The 18,398-nt window shown below is 34.1% G+C and overlaps 2 protein-coding genes across 7 annotated transcripts; one reads left to right on the top strand and one right to left on the bottom strand.

The window, feature by feature from the left end:
• The first annotated feature begins 390 nt into the window (after window positions 1-390).
• LOC110409762 (Ypt/Rab-GAP domain of gyp1p superfamily protein) lies at window positions 391-5,346 on the top strand. The gene is made up of 7 exons (XM_021419221.2): window positions 391-1,552; window positions 2,560-2,676; window positions 3,581-3,759; window positions 3,882-3,975; window positions 4,107-4,184; window positions 4,321-4,422; window positions 4,860-5,346. The coding sequence occupies exons 1-7, from the start codon at window positions 1,061-1,063 to the stop codon at window positions 4,995-4,997; spliced, it is 1,200 nt and encodes a 399-aa protein (XP_021274896.1). The 5' UTR covers window positions 391-1,060; the 3' UTR covers window positions 4,998-5,346.
• A 733-nt stretch (window positions 5,347-6,079) lies between these two features.
• On the bottom strand, window positions 6,080-18,398 carry LOC110429415 (protein ENHANCED DOWNY MILDEW 2-like). 6 transcript variants are annotated; one of them, XM_089782500.1, is made up of 20 exons: window positions 18,268-18,398; window positions 16,093-16,514; window positions 15,841-15,937; window positions 14,779-14,829; window positions 14,380-14,409; window positions 14,100-14,257; window positions 12,810-12,909; window positions 12,612-12,710; window positions 12,079-12,326; window positions 11,880-11,972; window positions 11,246-11,782; window positions 10,986-11,136; window positions 10,783-10,884; window positions 10,039-10,131; window positions 9,439-9,480; window positions 8,516-8,626; window positions 7,035-7,106; window positions 6,806-6,924; window positions 6,635-6,695; window positions 6,080-6,537 (listed from the first exon to the last, which is right to left on the bottom strand). In XM_089782500.1, the coding sequence occupies exons 2-20, from the start codon at window positions 16,503-16,505 to the stop codon at window positions 6,169-6,171; spliced, it is 2,946 nt and encodes a 981-aa protein (XP_089638626.1). In that variant the 5' UTR covers window positions 16,506-16,514; window positions 18,268-18,398; the 3' UTR covers window positions 6,080-6,168. The 6 variants fall into 6 exon arrangements, with proteins under 6 accessions (XP_089638626.1, XP_089638625.1, XP_089638623.1 ...); XM_089782499.1 differs by lacking the exon at window positions 18,268-18,398 and adding an exon at window positions 17,178-17,398; XM_089782497.1 differs by lacking the exon at window positions 18,268-18,398 and having other exon boundaries at window positions 16,093-17,398.

Raw genomic sequence — 18,398 nt, 5'->3', positions numbered from 1 at the left:
ATAAAATTTTTTCAATTTTATATCCATCCATAACCAATACTGATATTGATATTTAATTCCTTAATTTCTATAGAAATTTGGTGCTACTCTTATATATGAGTTAAAGTGTAAGTGAGATTGAATACCCATGACCTTAATCTTGGAGAAGAAAATATTCCCTCAAATTAAAGAAGGAAAAACAAAGAAATGGTGGGAAAAAAAAGGGCAGCAAACCGAGGGGCATTGCAGTCCACATGAAAAGAAATAGTTAAATTGATTTTCAATGCTACAACCTACCAACCGCATCATGCCCTGTCAACGCTGATCAACGTCTCTTTCTCTCCCTCTCTCTCTCTTTCTGTAACCTTATAACGTTCCAATAATTATATTTATTTATTTTTGTTGGAAAAAAGATATTAAAAAATATACCAAAGGAACAAAATTCCATTTATTTTTTCATTTCCTTCCCTTAGCAGTTTGGGTATTTTTTTTTAGTGATGGGAAAGACCTCAGGTCACGTAATATTTAGTTATCTGTTTTTCTACATGTTTTTCAACCTTAGATTTTTACCCACCAATTGATTTGGTTTCTTCTTGTGTCCTCGTAACTTCTTTTCTTTCAGTCATCCATTTCTTTGAAATTATTAAGAAAACAATTCCACCTCCTTTTTTAAGGAAAATTTTGTTTTGCTTTTATCTCTCTAACTTGCAGAACAAAAGAATCTGTTATCTCGGATTTGCTCTTCTTCTTTCTTTTTTTTTTTTACCTTGTTTTGGAAAATAATTCCATTTTTCATTATAATATTAAAAAAAGAGAGCAGAGAGAGAAGGAACTTTCATGGCCATATCCCAATGTGAATGTGATAGCTTTTTCCTTTCATCTTGTTTGTAACTCTTCCTCTCATCAATTTCTTAAAATAAAACTTCTATTCAAGACTCAGCCTTTCTTCCAATTTCTAAGCTTGCAAGCTTCAAAACATTGACCATTTCATGGTTCCAAGCTTGTAGCTTTCTCTTTTTTTGACAAAGCCCTTGTAAGCCATTTCTTCCTTTCTTTTGATCTATCAAAAAAGAAAAAAAAAATGTTTGGTACCCAAAGCAAAAGGGACCTTGCCTTGGAATTGCAAGCACAATTTCCAATCTTAAGGCCAAGCATCCATGCAAGAAGAGCAAATCTGACAGTTAAATTCCAAGACCTTTATGGGTTCACAGTAGAAGGCAATGTGGATGATGTTAATGTGTTGAATGAGGTCAGAGAAAAGGTAAGGCAACAAGGGCGTGTTTGGTGGGCACTTGAAGCAAGCAAAGGGGCGAATTGGTATCTGCAGCAACAGGTTTCTTCAATATCTGAAGGAATTGTGTTGAAATCTTCACTCAAATTGTCAGCTTTGGCTAATTCTATTACATTGAAGAAGCTTATTAGGAAAGGTATTCCCCCTGTGCTTAGGCCTAAGGTTTGGTTTTCGCTTTCGGGTGCCGCCAAGAAGAAGTCTACGGTGCCTGAAAGCTATTATAATGATTTGACAAAGGCGGTAGAGGGTAAGGTTACAGCTGCTACAAGGCAGATTGATCATGTAAGTTGCTACATTGGGGGCGTTGTGCATTTGCTTGATTGAACATTTGGTGGTTCTTTTTTCTTTTCCGAAATTTTTATTTGAATCTTTGTTTAGACTGTTGGTTTTTTGAATATGATCTTCCTCTGGGCTTTTTCTAGAGGTTTGGTTAATTTTGAACAATGAGTTTGGAATTGAAAATATATTTCTGACAATGGACCCGAATGCAAGGATGATTTCTTAGGTTAATGTTGGGGTTTAGAGATATAATTCACCTAATATTCTTTTCTATTACTAACTTAAAAGTACTCCTGTTTGAGAAATCACCCCATCAAAAGGTTTTCATCTGTTGACAAAAGGGTTTCTTTTGTAATGAAATCTCAAGAGGTTGGAATTGAAAACATATACTTTTGATAATGCAGAATTGGAAGTTATATCAAAGGTCGGAAATGTTTTATTGAATTTGAAGATCTGTGTTGGAAGTATTTTAGCAATTTCAGTTTTCCTTGTTTTTCAGCGGCAATTACATATAAGTTAATGAGTAGTTTATGAATGGAGATATAGAGTTATGCCTGGACAAGGATCAAAGATTTACCCAATGCACTTGATAATCTCTTGGGTGTGAAGCTCTCAGTGCTCTGGGGACCCAGACCCAAAATTTCAATACAACCTCAACAAAAGGGTAGTTTTATCATGCTCTTTTCTTTCAGGCTGGAGCATGTGAACTTTTCTCCTTAGATTTGTGCAAGCAAGGTTGTGCTCTGCCGATGTGAACCTATTGAAACAGAAAGAGAAGAATTGACAATGTCTTTGATAAAGTACTTGTGAAAATTCCATGAATGTGAAGATCTGACACAAATGTTGATTGGTTATAAACTAAAGTTCTGATGTTTGAGCGTAGAGTTAAGTAGATGAGCAATTAAAATTTAAGTTACCGTGTGTTGAGTTGCAGTTTCTATTCTAGTTTTGGTGCTCATCTCCTTTAACTTATGCAATTTGGCTTGAACCTTCCTCATATATACTTGCAGGACCTTCCACGAACCTTCCCTGGTCACCCATGGTTGGACACTCCAGAGGGCCATGCTGCTCTCCGACGTGTGCTTGTGGGGTATTCTTTTCGTGATTCTGATGTAGGCTACTGTCAGGTGAGTTCATCAACCCTTAAGCTTGTCTTGCAGAATTTTTTATCAGCCTCTTTAGTAACATGGGAATAAAATGTTATATATTATAAAAGTACACATGGCACTTCTTTATTTGTTGTGTAAAAGATGCCATTTACTAGTTTGTTTTTCCCTTTAAGGATTTCTCTTCCCTTTCTGTGAGTGGGCTGGGGTTCAATTATGCATGTATTAGTTTGTATTTTTCAATCTATGATGATAGTTAACAAGTTACAAGGCGATACACTTATTTTATGGTTTCAACAAAGTGAAGAATGCCTTATTCTATAAAAATTCTGCATTTGATTTTGGCAACAAAGCTAGAATGGTTTCACAGTTTAGCATAGCCAAAGTTGTTTAATTTTTTAAGCTCAATAAGTAAATCCTGCTTTTGCATTTTATGTCTATCTGCCATAACTAACTTAAGAGGAAAATAAAACTGTTCCATTTCTGTGGTTCTGTCTATTTCCTTGCTATTTCTTTTTATTTATAGTGACTTAAGCTTGAACCCTAATCAAACTTGATAACTTCACAGGTCTCTTTGATTACATTTGGTTACTAATCTTTGTATCCAATTTGACATGGAATACTTAACATCTAACATGAGATATATCATGTGTGCTGAACTATGTGGATTTTTAGTGCATGCTGTGATTGGTTTCTTCTTTTTCCTCTTTCCCTTTATTTTTTATGATATCAATAAAATAGAAAGTACAAATTGAGGTACATTTCTTCTCATGGATAATTTGTTCAAGTCACTGAAATAAATTTGTCCCTAATATTGCTGACTTCAACTGCTAGTACTTCTTTCTTTGATTTTTTGACCAATCACATTTTTTAATTTTTTGTCTAATTCTATTTTTATTAAAGACAAAATGTGTTCTTGGTGTAGGGCTTAAATTATGTTGCAGCACTGTTATTGCTTGTTATGAAAACAGAGGAAGATGCATTTTGGATGCTTGCTGTCCTCCTTGAAAATGTTTTAGTTAATGACTGTTACACAAACAACTTATCTGGATGCCATGTTGAGCAAAGGGTTTTTAAAGATTTGCTTGCTAAGAAGTGCCCAAGGTATTCGTTTGAGAATTAAACTGCTTTATCTTTCTTTCTTTCTTTTTAATAAATTAAACTGTTTTAGTTATATGTTATAGCCAGGGTTTATCTTATTAAAAAATGGGGAAAGAAAATTGCAGGATTGCTGCTCATTTGGAAGCATTGGAGTTTGATGTCTCCCTTGTTGCTACTGAGTGGTTCCTGTGCCTCTTTTCTAAAAGCTTGCCTTCAGAGGTTTGAACAATACTTTGTTAGCACCTCCCTCCTGCTGGCATCTTTTATTTTCTCTTTGTAGATGGAGTCAATTTTATATGAGGTTGCTTTCTGACTATTTTATTTTTCTCTTTGCTGGGCTATTTGTCCAGACAACTCTGCGGGTGTGGGATGTCCTTTTCTATGAGGGGGCAAAGGTTCTTTTTCATGTAGCTTTGGCTATATTTAAGGTGCAAATGTCATTGCCATTTGACTCTTCACATTCCTGGTCAAGTTGGAAGATTTCTTCAATGCTTGTTCTTAAATTCGCCTGGTTGTTAAAACAATACCACCAGCGGTAATTGAAGCTTTAATTTGCTTTTGCAGATGAAGGAAGAGGAGTTGCTTCTAACGCATCAGGTTGGTGACGTTATTAACATATTACAGAAACATACTCATCATCTTTTTGATCCTGATGAGTTATTGACGGTAAGACAAGCCATCATTTGTCTCTCCTTTTTTCTTCTCTTGTATAACTTAGCATGCCTATTTCCTCATTTTCTGCAGAGAAATGAATCAAAGAATAAGAGACCTAGTTCTGGACATAAAATTGGATAGGAGTTAATTTAAATTTGTTTTATCTAGGAATTGGCATATGGATGATAAACATAATTTGAATCAATAATATTTTGTTTTTTCTTTTAAGAAAGAAATAAATTATCACATGGAATGAAGATTTCTGTAACTTATGAGACAAAAGATTTGAACATGGTAGATTTGATTTCCTTGTTGCCACTGCATCCCTTAGTTAGCCCCATTCTTGCCTCCTTGGTCTGGTTTGGTTCAAGAGTACGGAGTTGGTGTATGAATCTGAATCATTCTTCCACCACAAACTTTGAAACGTGACCCTAACTGTATCTCTACAGGTTGCATTTGATAAGATTGGTTTTATGACAACGAACACTATATCAAAGCAAAGGAAAAAGCAAGAACCAGCAGTAATGAAAGAGCTTGATCAGAGATTGAGAAGACTAAACTCTCTGAGAGCGGATGATGACAAGTAACAATTGGTATGAGAAGACCAAGTCGTACATCAAACAATGGACCTGTTGCCCTTTATGTAGAAGAGTATGAATTGAATGCCTTAGATATTGTGTGTGTCAAGGAGCAGGCAAAGAGAGTCTCTCTGTTGTTTTCCAGGATGTTGTGGGTGATAAAATGTAAATTTTGAATCCATACCATCTACGCAGCTCAAGTTACTTTGCAAAATCAATCAGGGAACTGTTGAATGTTCCCGGCCCATTGATTTTAATGGCCATTGGCTGCTTCCTAAAAATGTTTCCAGGGCTACTTTAAAAACAGTTTCTGACCCTTTTTTCCTTCTCTATTAAAAAATTTAAATATTGATTGCAAGCGGCTCCGTTGCCTACTACTATTCCTTGTGAAGAAAAGGAAGAAGTGGGTAAAATTTATAGTTGCCTTTCTTGTTTGTCACAAGGATGGAGCAAGGGACAAGAAATTCTCCAATAGAATGTCAGCATCTCTTGGAAATCAATCCTTGCTGTGTAACACATCAAACTTCATAAAGGATCTGTGAAAATACTTTAAAATGTGAGTATATGGTTTCACTAATGTGGAATAGACAAGGTCGGATTATTTAATTTCAGGTTCGAATCACCTCGAGTTTAGATTGTATTGTTTTCAAGTTCTTTTCTCATTTGTGGATTCAATTGTTTCAAGTTCAAATCATTAAGTTGAACAAAATTTTACAAGTTTTCGAGTTTGTATTTATCTTGTCACCTCTTGTTTGTATTTTGTGATATATGAAAACAATAGTTGAAAGAATTAATTCCCAAGTCGCAAAAGAAGTTAAAAATTTATGTAATGATAGGGGAGATGAAAAGAAATTTGTTCATTTGAAGCATGGCCATAGCATGTTTTATTAAAGGATAATTTTCAGAAATAAAAAAAAGTTTTATTAAAGAATAAACTATCAAGTTCATTACTCAAACTGGAGGATCCGATCTTGGGTAGAGTTTAAAAAGAGTAGTTATTGTCCCATGTAAACACCAAAGAGCAAAACTCAGTACAGTTTTTCACCATTTCATGATTCGTTCTCACTTTTGAGTTACTGAAACAACAGCCATTTTGTTCCAAGTTTTAAAATACTGGTTAATAGATAACAATATGCATTACTCTTTACAGAGTATTTGATATGTTTGTACAGCAAAAATATTAAACAGGATAGAGGCCATCCATGTGCGTTCCATGGATACTTCCTTCAGATTCAAATCCATCCTTCACTTCAGGAACACCATCAAATATGCTAGAAATACCTCCACACGCGTTAACGTCTTTGGAGAAGTCACCATAGCAATCATGTTTCTCCTCCATAAGATAATTATATCCAACTTCTTCTTCATTCCCCACCATCTCTTCTCTTCCATTATATTTATATGCATATGCATGCCCATGCTCTTGTGCTATTGCCCTGTGCCAGCCCGTCCAATCATTGCGACTCCAAAGATAAAGAGGTGGCGCCTTCACATTCCATTGCTCCAACTGCCTGTCATGTACGTCAACTGACCCTGGCAGGTAAAATGACTGGAAAGAAGCAAATGCATAATAAGCCATGAAATAAGTTCATTTACATCCAACTTCAGTGACAAGTAGCATCAAGGTAACGATAAATTTTATTAACCTTGCCAGATAGAACTCTGTCATCCTCCCAAATCAAATCATATGCTTCTGTTTCATCAAGTCTGTTAAAAGACAAAAGCAACAACGGGGAGAGAGGGAGAGAGAGAGAGAGAGAGCAACATTACCTTATGATTACATTTGAAATAATAAAAGATATAGGAGAAGCCCTAACCTTCTGGTTTCCTTTGGAACAATAAGAATAATAAGCTTTGGTTTGAACCTAAGAGCCTTGTTAATGAACTTGTTAGCACGAGATGCTTTGACCCCAAAAGGAGGGTTAAGCCCCATAATCTACTCGAAACAGGAATGTCAAACAGAGAAAGAGAGAAGTGAAGCTCATGCATATCAGTTTTGGTACTTGAAAATCTCGCCAACTTGTTTAAGTCTTTTAAGTTTCTTACCAGTTTAGAACCATCAGGTAATTCGTCCAAGTTAACGCTCATCCAATCTCTCTTTTCAAAATTGAAATCATTCTGCCAAAAAGACGGATCAGTGAACCCTTAAAATGACATACCCTGGCAGTACTAGAGAAGAAAACAGAAAAGAGAAAAAGAAGAAAATAGGATAGCAATAACCAGGTAAGCTTTTAACTATTTCAGATGTTAAGATAAATGGAAGTAAAACAACACATATTAATGATGATTAAATAACATTATGGTAAAAATTTTGGCATTTAAGAAAATATGTCCTGAATGATCAGATAAATCTGTTTGATATTCGAAACAGGCAGCATTGTAAGAAGCCGATGAGTGACCACAAGAAATGCTCAACCCAGCACATTTCTTGGTCATCGTTCTTGCAGAAACTGGGAGGCAACTCAAAGCAGGCAACATTCACACTGTTGCAATACAACCACTTCCATAAGTTAAAATTTTACCTTTCAATTTACAGCCTGTCCTACATCATCAGAATCCTTTACACTCACACCATATCAGGAGTTCTGTAGTTTATTTCATACCATTTATCTGAACTCCCTCCTTTCAGTTTAGAGTTAACAATAATAGTAACAACTGCATTGCAAAATGGCCCATATTGATGGCATAGCGCTCATTACTAATGCGGTAGATGAAAATATATGCTAAAAATAAGGGTGTATTCAACTACTGTGAGTACACAAAATTACAAACTAGTAAAACTACAGTTACTACAGTAACATGAGAAAAGTTACAGGGTGTTAAATGCTTGAAATCCTTTGGTTTAGATGATAGAGTAACAACTCATTCACATTAGAGATCTGCAGTTAATATTTTGGGAAATGTGAGGTTTCGATATATTGCTTATAAACCAACACAAATGAAGCAATAGGTGTTCAATGATTGTTGATACAATATTTTGAAATAAAATAAAAATTATAGGTCAATCTGTATAACAAAGAGAACCAATTCTTAAAGAAAAATATATTATACATAGAAGGAATTATGTTTTTACTTCAACCCTTTTAGCTTGACACAAGAACCTTACTTGACATTGAACACTTCAAAGAGCTATAATTTCTGCTAAATTCTTTACAGAAGCACATTTTCCCAGTAAAGGTAAAAAGATTGGTGTAAACAGAAAAAGAAACTGGAAAAACAATATTTATGATTGACAAATTGGAGATAGAGAAAAAGGAAACTGGTTTGCCTTTCATCAGAAAGATTTTCAAACTTAGTTTGAGAATAAAATGATATTCACCTGTGTAAAGGACAAGGAAATTTATATTTTTCTGCAGCATGAATATTTTTATCAGATGGATAAACAATGTTGAATAGAAACAGTCCATTATGAAATTCAAGTTGCAACTGAGCCTTCAAAATTTTAGAAAAAACAAACAACAGATACTAAGAAGCAGTATCAATTCATTTTTCGAAAGGACCTCAGATGAAAGAAAGACTAACAGTACCTTAGGCTGAAAAAGATCATAATTTTTGAATGAGCATGACTTTCCCACTTTCTTTAGCTTCTCTCTTAATAAACAACTGAAATCATTGGAACCACAGCAGAAGTCCACTATCTGTTCATGTAGTGTTCATGTGTAAATAAGATGACTATGATGTTAATTGATATTAAACATAATATATACAAATGGAAATCTAGTAATTAGAAAGAAGAATCAATGCCAAGTCAACATGTGGAGGGAAACAACAGAACAACAAAAATAAGTGAAACACGATGAGGCTTCTTAAGCAATTCATAAGACAGTCAAATATATGCCAAATAAGCTTGTGCTAAAGGAATGACAATTCAGGTAATCTGAAATTTTTTTAATTTCAAATCAGTGGCCTCTTTTACCTAATACTATTCTATTTCTGACTTAAGATATGTTGCAAAATTCCAAGTAGTGGCAAGTGTGAATCAGAAGATACGCAAGTGAATTTCTAATCAAAGTCATTGCATTCCCAATTTCAGATTCCAGTGCACGATGCTTACACATTTCTTAATCCAGCATAAATTATTCTTCCCAAGTATTCTCAAACTACAGAATGCCTATGAGCAGAGATATTCCAAACTCTTCAAGAACTTTTGAGATCCCTGCCGCTCTAAACTAGTTTTGAAACTAAAGGGAAAAGATGAAGTACAATCATAACAATGGGATAATTCCATGAATTGCTTCAGGAGATACATGTTGAAGCATGCAAAACAATACACATTGACTGTTATAGACACAAGATGCAAGATCACAGTTAAATTTTCTATTAAGCTTTTAAGCACAGTGGACATGTGCCCATTATCTTATGCTTTTTCACTAGAACATCATACATTACATGCGATGATGAAGAAATTTCTTGAAGTGAACTAAAGCAAAAAGGAGAAGAATAGTCTTACAGTGTCACCATCTTGCACATACCAATGGAGCCTACCAACTACCTGCAGAATAAGCAAGTGTTATTAGCCCCATGCTATATATCAACCAAACATTTAGATATTCATGGAGCAAGTGCAGCGCTGAACCACAATACGTTTATATAATAAATGTAAGTGAAACATTCAGAAGTAGATTTATAATGAACTAATTCTCTAGGCCATTGATAGAACTACAATCATTGTTTGTGGACTCTCCCACTTTTCTCTTTTCCAGTTGGAACGGAAAACATTAAATTGCACCTTTAACTTTAAGTATAAAGGGCCTTGTAAAATCAGTATGATAACTATAAATTCATGGGAGAGACAAAAAACAACAACTACACTTACTCTCTTATCATATTGTATTTGTGATTAGTCTCTAAGGACTTCATCAACTCAATGCTACATTTATTCATCAGTAAAATTTAAGCCTTCAAGTAAGCTTAGACTACTTATAAGTCCGACTGTTTTGTGTTGTTTTATTCAGAGTTGTGGAAAAAAAGTAAGTGAATTTCTTAGAAGGAAATCAACTCTAAATCTAAATCAATTGCTTAGAAATAAGCAGAAGATAAGCATTAATACCTCTTTAAGCTTCTCCACTTTTGTGAAATGGCGACCAAAAGATGTATACCGCATTCCATGGAGAAAAGGTCCAAGATAGACAGCAAGATTCTCCTATAAAAAGTAACAGATAAGCATTTAGCTAGGCAAAAAGGTCTTTTTGTGGTAAATCTAATACAAGCATTGTCCACAATGTTTAGACATTTGTAAGTGAATGTATTCACAGCATACGCATAACACATAGCTTGCAAAAAGATATAAGCAGCTCAAAACCACAAGGATTCTTCCTATAAATGGTTAGAATTTTTGTCAACAAAAACAAGTTATTTGAAAGGACTTGTAGAAGTCCTGACAAGAAATTATTCGAGGGATGTTAAATTAACCGATTAGGCATGTGAGTAACCAAGTTATTCATTTAAATTAAAAATAAACTTAATTATCATATACAGATAGTAAAACCCACAGCTCTCAGCATCAGACTGCTCTTCTCTATACCATTTTGTTTGGAATGTTAAGTGGTATATATGTGCCAGACAACCAAAGATGCATCACATGATAAAGGAACAAAGTCTTGAGACCATGCTAGAAAAACTATTCAATCTGACCACTTGGAACAGAGATTGAAGTTCTTTACAATTCAAGAAGCAAGCACCTATAAAATCCTAACATGAAAATAAGCAACCCAAAGTTTCCAGCATCAAAGTTAAATTGAAGTGCAAGCCCTAAACACAAATAGCTAAAACTACAGAAACAATAGCTTAAAACCTTCCACTTGAATATCTGCTTGAGAACCTCAGGACCGCAAACAGTTTTTGCATCCTCAAGAGAATCCCCTGCTTCTAACTTCTGTAAGGCAGTTCCAACAGCCTATAACAATGGTGACAAATTTACAGAATGTCAAGAAAAAGAATCTAGCTATCTCAGACTACTTTATCAGCCTTACTTAACAAGAAGTTAGTAAGATATACCTTCACTGAGGCTTCCACCCTACCCCATGTAATGGTCTTGTCCACTACATTCCTAAAGCCACATGCATCTTCAGTGGAAAATTGCTGCTGTCTTTTCGTGAATTCTTCAGCATTAAATGAAGAATCAGCATCTTTCATTAGAGCCAAAATTCTGTTAACACAAAAAAATGTGAATCCAAAACCACATATGATGTCAACATTGTGAATATTTGGATGAGAAAAGGAAGACTATGGTTCAGATTATAAAGCAAGAATTTTACCCATTCTCTATTTCTGCATCAATAAAAGGCCTTGTGCTTTCCGCTTTCTTCATCACAGGCATATTTTGATTGGCATTCTTGATTTTACAGCCAGTTTCATTTGCCTGCTTGGACATACTTGCATGGAATTGCAACTTCACCTTCAAGTTACCTTTTGGACAGGATAGCTTGTCTTTCTCTCTTTCTAGAGACCTATGAAAGTCAGAGCTAGAATCCTGCTTCAAGAACTTTCTACCAGTGATACATGTATTTGGTTTCTTCAAAGGAGAAAATTCTTGTACGGAACGATGTTTCTCAGTTCTTTTACTAGAAACACCAGCTTGAATAACACCATAGGCCTTTGGAACTAGCTTTGGCTTCTTCAAAAGATTCCTACTTGTTGCAAAATCTTCATAAACTTCACTTCTCTTTGCGGCCAAATTCTTTCCTCTATAAGATAGCAGTTCCAGGTTGTGTTTCTTTTCTTTGACTTTAACATCAGGAAATACCAAGTGGTCTCTGCTTGGAGTCCCAAGCTCTCCGATGATCTTATGCTCCCTTGTCAGCAGATTTAGAAGCAACAAGGCCATTGATAAATAATCCATAAGTAGGGTAACAAGTTATCGGAAAAACTAAAAGAAAAAAAAAAGCTTACATGCAGTATATTAGAATCCTGTTGTATGGCAAGAGACCATCCCATGCCCTTGGCAAAATATTTTTACACATGTTATATTCAAAGCAAATATTCCTGAAGACAAACAAAAGCATCAAATATGTCAACCTTCCTTTGTAGGCATCAAGTCTTGATAGAAGAGGTTCCAGAAAACTAAAAAAGGTGGCTAGAGAGTGTGTACTTGGGTAAACATTTCCTGTGGTACACCTTAGGGCAACGCCTACATACAGCAAACTGCAAATCATGAACCTCTAAATCTTCACTTTGCTTACAAACAAAGCATTTATGGATAGGACAGGTAAATGCATGCCCTGAAGCAATTTTCTTTCTAAGTGTTTCTGCTTCAGCTTCATTGTCAGCATGCAGCAATTTGGCAACACATTTTGGATGATAAAAATGCCCACAGGTTGCAGATACACATGCAAAAACCTTGAAGAAAACCCCAAAAAAATTGATTGATGATGGTCCAAATTAAAACTGCAGTTATTAACACACAAAAAATGATTGCAGAGTGGATGGTGGTAAAATGATTTAATTAGACAAAAGAATCCACTAAGCATATGCCTGCGATGATCAAACGTAACTACAGAAATGTAGTATATGAAATACTAAGTAGTCAATGGTGAAAACAACAAAACGTCCTCGGTAATCCAAGAGCAAGACTTTTAAATAATGTTGTAACAATCTTTTGGTTCCCATAGCTCAATAACTTACCTCTTGACCAGAAGAATTGTTGGAGGAGCCTAGTTCACCACAAGCATAACACTGATGCTGTTTATATAGACAATTTTTACACAAGAAGGACAGAATAGCCTACAGACATATGAAGCATGCAATAATATACAAGTAACTAAAAATTGGAGCAAAGGAACCCGCAAATCACATAATTTGTGAAAATAAAGATATTCATACATCAACTTGAGCATTATTGACAAAGCCAAGAGAGTAACAGAAAGAATCAATCCCATCAGCTTTTGTTGGGTGAAATGACCTCAGGCACCTTCCTTCACAACTATATCAAAACCAACCAAACAAAAAGAACCAAAGTAAATTAAAAAATCAATACATCAGCAAGCAACAACAGTGGAAGAGAAGCAGATCTTGATACCAAAAGGACCCATGCATACATGTTAGGCACCACTTGAATCTAAAAGCCTTAGTTATTGGTTTCTTGGGTCTTCCGTGTATATATGCCTCTTTTAGATTCCAAAACTATCCAATGTTGGACAATCAAACTCACATGTGAACCTCAACAAAAGACAAACCTAGGAAAACTAACGTTTTCTAAGATTATTAACTAGAAAAAAATATGACACATTATAATAAGAAAAAAATTGCTCAAGGTGTTACTTATGCACTGACAACATGGCATACCAAATACGGAAGCCACCTAAACAACCAATAGACATACTCCAAGCACATGAATGAGTCTCTCTTATTGTTTTCTGGCTTTTAAACCTCAGTTTCAGTGATCTTCAAAACGAGGTGAAAGTCGAGCTAAGGATCAGAGATAACATTTTTCACTTGGAAGCCATTATCCATCAATTTGTAAGAAGCAAATTTTAATGTTCCATCAACATTAAAATGCAAATGAAAGGAATTTCCTCAATGAATAAATTTGGGATTACAATGGAAGGAAACTTGTAAAAGAAATAAATTAAAAAAACTTGCCTAATAAATTAAATGTTCATTACTCTTTGCACTGAAAAAAAATGTACTCTATAATTTCATGAAAATATACCTATAATTTAGACATACCTTACATCTTCATGACTTAAAAGTCAATCTATACTTTTCATGTTCATAATAAAACCAAAATATTTGGTTGTCTATGAATTATCACCTATCAAAGCTAGTGATGAACATCCGTAAGATCATGCCTTTCTTTCTAGAATTTTCCAGTATTCTCCTTGCTTTCAACACTATTTTAGATCACAAGGGTTGATCTATTGGTTCAAATCCTACTACCAACCCAAAATATTATAAAAAAAGTGTTTTGATTTACATTTAAATAAGCCATCTGGTATTCCAAGTGCATCCAAAAATTCTGCTAGTTTCTCAAGCAACTACAAAGCCACTGGCTACTAACTATGAATGATGTGTACATACACCACTAAAAAGAAGCCAGTTAGAGGTCAGAAAAAATTAAAAAACAAAAAAGTTAACCAGAAAGATTTCCAGAACCATAAGTTTAGGGCATACCAAAGAACATTGCCACCATTATCACAAATTGCACAGACAGGATCAAAAATGGACTTCCCTACACCATCAAATTCTTCACCTATGTCATCATCATCATCATGATCCTCATCTACATCTCCATCAACTATAAAGTTATTTTTCTTAGGTGTATGGACATCCTGTTAAATCACGCCCAAGTCTTTGGGTAAAGTGGGGAAAAGAAAAAATACAAGGCTCAAAATAAAGGGTACACGCATGTAATAGAAATAGAGCACAAGGTAAGAATAACATGTTGGCAGACCTGATGAAAAGTTATATTGGTCTGAGGCACCTGCAAAAATTAAGCACATTCTCTTCCAAATAAATTGTTGATTAGTTTCTAAATATCAGGGTGTTCGTATACACACTTATTAGAGCATGTGAATCAGATTGACATTATTTGCGCATGTTGACAACTCTATATGTGCTTTCAGAGGCGGCAGATACAGGCAGACCTCTAATATGAATAGCAGTATACAATCATATTACAATTAACTTACCAAATTGATTATGAAAAAAGATAGTTTCGAGTAGCTAACAAGTTCTCGTTGTTAGTATGTAAAGGGTAAAGTGCGGAAAAGGAAAAATACAAGACCAAAATAAAGGGGAAAAGGCTTGTAATATAAACAGTGCACAAAGTAAGGATGACGCGTTGGCAGACCTGATGAAAAGTTACATTTGTCCGAGGCACCTCCAAAAAATTAAGCACATTCTGCTCCAGATAAATTGTTGATTAGTTTCTATATATCAGGTTGTTCATATACATACTTATTAGAGCATGTGAATCAGATTAAAATTATTTGTGCATGTTGGCAACTCAATATATGCTTTCAGAGGCTGCAGATACAGGAAGACCACTAATATGAATAACAATAAACAATCATGTTAGAAGTAACTTGCTAAATTGGTTAAGAAAAAAGATAGTTTCAGAGTAGCTAACAAGTTTTGGTTGGCAAAGTGTAAAATGCAATTGTCATTTAAAATGTAAACAAAGATAGGGTGGTTATAGGTAAAAATTGCAACTTAGCCTCATCAAGTGAGTTATCTAACAAGAAAAGAAATTACAAAGAAGAACCGGCTTTATCCATCCTACTTGAATTGAATCCTAAATCTTATTTATATGACAACTATTACTGGAGTAACAGAATTGCATATTGAACCACACTTCTATCAATGGCAAATTCACCGGGACAAACAAATTCCTTAGCTCAGCTAAAATAGATGCCACAGAACTGAAAGCAACTAAATATGTTTCCGAGGTCTTTCTGTTCATACAAAGTGAAACTCTTAATCCTTGACACGGCTAAAAATATTTAGGTTATGATGTCCTAGACAAATATTATCATGTTTGTTTCCGAAGTTACAGCTATTCAAGACAAGTAGCCAATAAAAGGAAAAAAAAAAAGCAGAGAGCGAGAGAGAAACTGATCTGATAATTGATGAGATTTTGCAATTTGAAATTAACGGCTTATTTCTTTTTGGTCAAAATCATACCTTTAGGCCCAAGAACTAGCATATTCAATCTTAAGCTATATACCCAATTGATGACTTACAAGACAAGTACGAGATTTTCATTCATGTGTGTGTTTATTACATGTATATATGAATTTATACAGATTAGTTTAGAGTGTAATTGCGTTTGGTAATTCTATTGTGTATATAAACCCAATGAGAGATCATTGTCGTGACATGAGTAGAGAGACATGCCCATAGTAGCACGAACCTGAGACTTTGCCAAGTCTTTATCCCTTTTCACAGCTTCACCAATTAAAAGCTTGTGACACAAGAGGTCACTCTCGGAAGGTTCAAACTCATAAAAGCTGTACGCCACCGAAAAAAATATTAATATGAACAAAATTGCACACAACTTCAAACCACCTTTTGTGAAAATAACCAACAAAAAATTGAAAAAAAAAACAAAATTGAAACTTTGTGGGCGCAAAGAGAACAACAGAACCATTTAGAGAGGAGCAACCTGAAGACTTTTTGCAAGTGGTTCCATACAGAGTTTGCTGATACCTCTGTGTTCTTTTTCATGAAATGCATCCAATGAATGGTGATCAGGATTGTCCTAATCATCCTTTGGAAACTCTTCCTAGGCTTTTGGAGTGTTATCCATCTCTTGTTCTTGGAAAGCACCAAAATTTCAGGCAGCACATAAGATAGCTCAAATTTCCATGCAACAACTTGCTTGTAAATCTTCTGAAGCCCATTGTCAGCGTCTCCGTGTATGAAAACATGGGTTTTAAGGTCATCAATGACCTCATTTTCACTCCATTGGAGAGGCAAAACAGCAAATGAAATTGGTGCACCATTTTGATCAACGAACTCATATTCCAAGACATGAATATCCGGAAAAATCTCACCTTCTTCGTCAGATGATGCCATTATACTTATCTGGGAAAAAGAAAAAGAACAAAACTGCATTGAACTCATTAAAAATACACTTAAATATACAAATAAATAAGATTGTAGCTGCAACTTGAACATAAAGGCGCCATTGGTGCTAGTTATTTAGCTTGATTAAATATGAGAAAATAGTCAAAATAACACAAACTCATCTCTTATAAAGTAAAATCACCTGTTGTGTCATTCAGAAAAAATAAATATATTTTTCTAACAATCTAAAAATATTAGTTACTTTTGCATCTAATTGCACTTTCTGCTTTTGGCTTCCATAATCAAGACGTAAACAACAAAATTAACAACCAAACAAAACCTAAGCTAAATCAAAGACTAGTCTTTTAAAATAGTAAAAAAATAATTTAACACAAAAGGTGATATATATTAAGCCCATAAACTATTCCATTGTACCCCATTAAAGTATGCAACTAGAAAAAAAAAATAAACACTATACATATATTGAAAGAAATACTGTTATTTTCCTAGAAATTAAAGGTGAAGAAAAGCTGCTTTCTTGAGTTCCAAACAAAGCTTAAACCCTCAAAACCCTTATTTATTTTCCTTTTACTTTCTTAACAACCAAAAAAAAAAAAGCAATGCTTCGTAAACATAAACAAAAAAAGAAACTCGCAAAAAGAAGGAAATGATTACAAAAACCTTATAATTATCCTAAGAAAAACAAGAGCGTAGTAATGAGGGTTTGAAATGAGAGGAGTTAAAAGATAGAGAGAGAGAGAGAAACGTTCGATTTTCAGTGAAAAATAAAACCCTAGAAAACTTGTTTGGAGAGGGAGAAAATTGGGGTAAACGCAGGAGAAGTGGAAGGTGGCCAGATGAACGCTGAGTTGCTGTGAGGTAGTAGGACTGGGAGAAAGAAAAAGCTGGGAACTCAACTGTTTTTGGCAAGTACGGAGTTGGTATCTTCTACGGAAAAAGTTTACGTTTTACCATGCTGTGTCTTGCTCTTATTGGTTTTCTTATCGCTGATCCATTTCTTTCATGACACGTGTCACTGGGATTTTATCAAGGGCTGTGGTAAGGCGCATGAAAATTCCATGACCTTGAAAATTTATCCGACTTTATATAACATGTATACTATAACAGAAAAAAAAAAAGAACCAAGTTTTAAGAAATTTTAAGCCATTGTCGTACTAACTTTTAGAACGTACCATCTCGGCAAAACATATATATATATATATATATATATATAAATGTTAACTTTTGAGAAAAATAGATAACTGGCCTAATTATTTTTTTTAAATTTAGATAAAATGTTTTAATTTGTAACATAGAGCACTTCACCAAAAGAAAGAACATAATCAAGCATACCAATTTATTTTATTATTAAAGCGAAAGGAGGTATTTGTTTCTCAAAGTTTCAAAATTTTTAATTTAGGTAAAAAGTTCATTTAAGTTTTAAGATAAAACTATAAATAAGTTATTTCAAAAAGTGTTAATATGCAATAACAAATATTTAATGTGTTTTCTTTTATTTTATCATTTTACCTTTCAATAATTCCTACAATCATACAAGAAGAATTATATTTTTTTACATCTATTTTTTTATTTGATTTCAATGAATTTTTTTTCTCTTGTTTTTTATTTATTTTTTATTTTAAGGATTATAATAATTTGATTTAATAAAATTAAATGTTTTATTTTATTTAAACTAAATTTTTTATATATATTTTAGGATACTTTTACATGAAATTTAGCTGACACTGTTATAAATAAATGAAGAGGGTACCTTGCTATAAAAAAAAAAGGGTAAATGTTGGCATGGCAGGGAAGGAATCCGTTTCCGTTAAGACAAAAGTATCATCAATCCAACCATTAAAACCCAAAATCTCAACCGGAAACCGAAAATCATCCTCCGAG

Source organism: Theobroma umbraticum, unplaced genomic scaffold, assembly GCF_002168275.2.
Source record: "Theobroma umbraticum cultivar Fairchild unplaced genomic scaffold, ASM216827v3 scaffold_44.0, whole genome shotgun sequence".
In the NCBI taxonomy this organism is placed as follows: domain Eukaryota; kingdom Viridiplantae; phylum Streptophyta; class Magnoliopsida; order Malvales; family Malvaceae; genus Theobroma; species Theobroma umbraticum.
The sequence above is the reverse complement of the archived record's forward strand: the minus strand, read 5'-3'. Positions and strand labels throughout refer to the sequence as shown.

Coding starts and splice junctions, on each gene's coding strand:
- LOC110409762 (XM_021419221.2), top strand. CDS start 1,061: ATGTTTGGTACCCAAAGCAAAAGGGACCTTGCCTTGGAATTGCAAGCA. Junction 1,553..2,559: donor CTACAAGGCAGATTGATCAT/GTAAGTTGCTAC, acceptor ATATACTTGCAG/GACCTTCCACGAACCTTCCC. Junction 4,423..4,859: donor ATCCTGATGAGTTATTGACG/GTAAGACAAGCC, acceptor GTATCTCTACAG/GTTGCATTTGATAAGATTGG.
- LOC110429415 (XM_089782497.1), bottom strand. CDS start 16,607: ATGTTCAAGTTGCAGCTACAATCTTATTTATTTGTATATTTAAGTGTA. Junction 14,258..14,379: donor CCAATATAACTTTTCATCAG/GTCTGCCAACAT, acceptor GTGATTTAACAG/GATGTCCATACACCTAAGAA. Junction 9,481..10,038: donor AAGTGGAGAAGCTTAAAGAG/GTATTAATGCTT, acceptor CTTATTCTGCAG/GTAGTTGGTAGGCTCCATTG.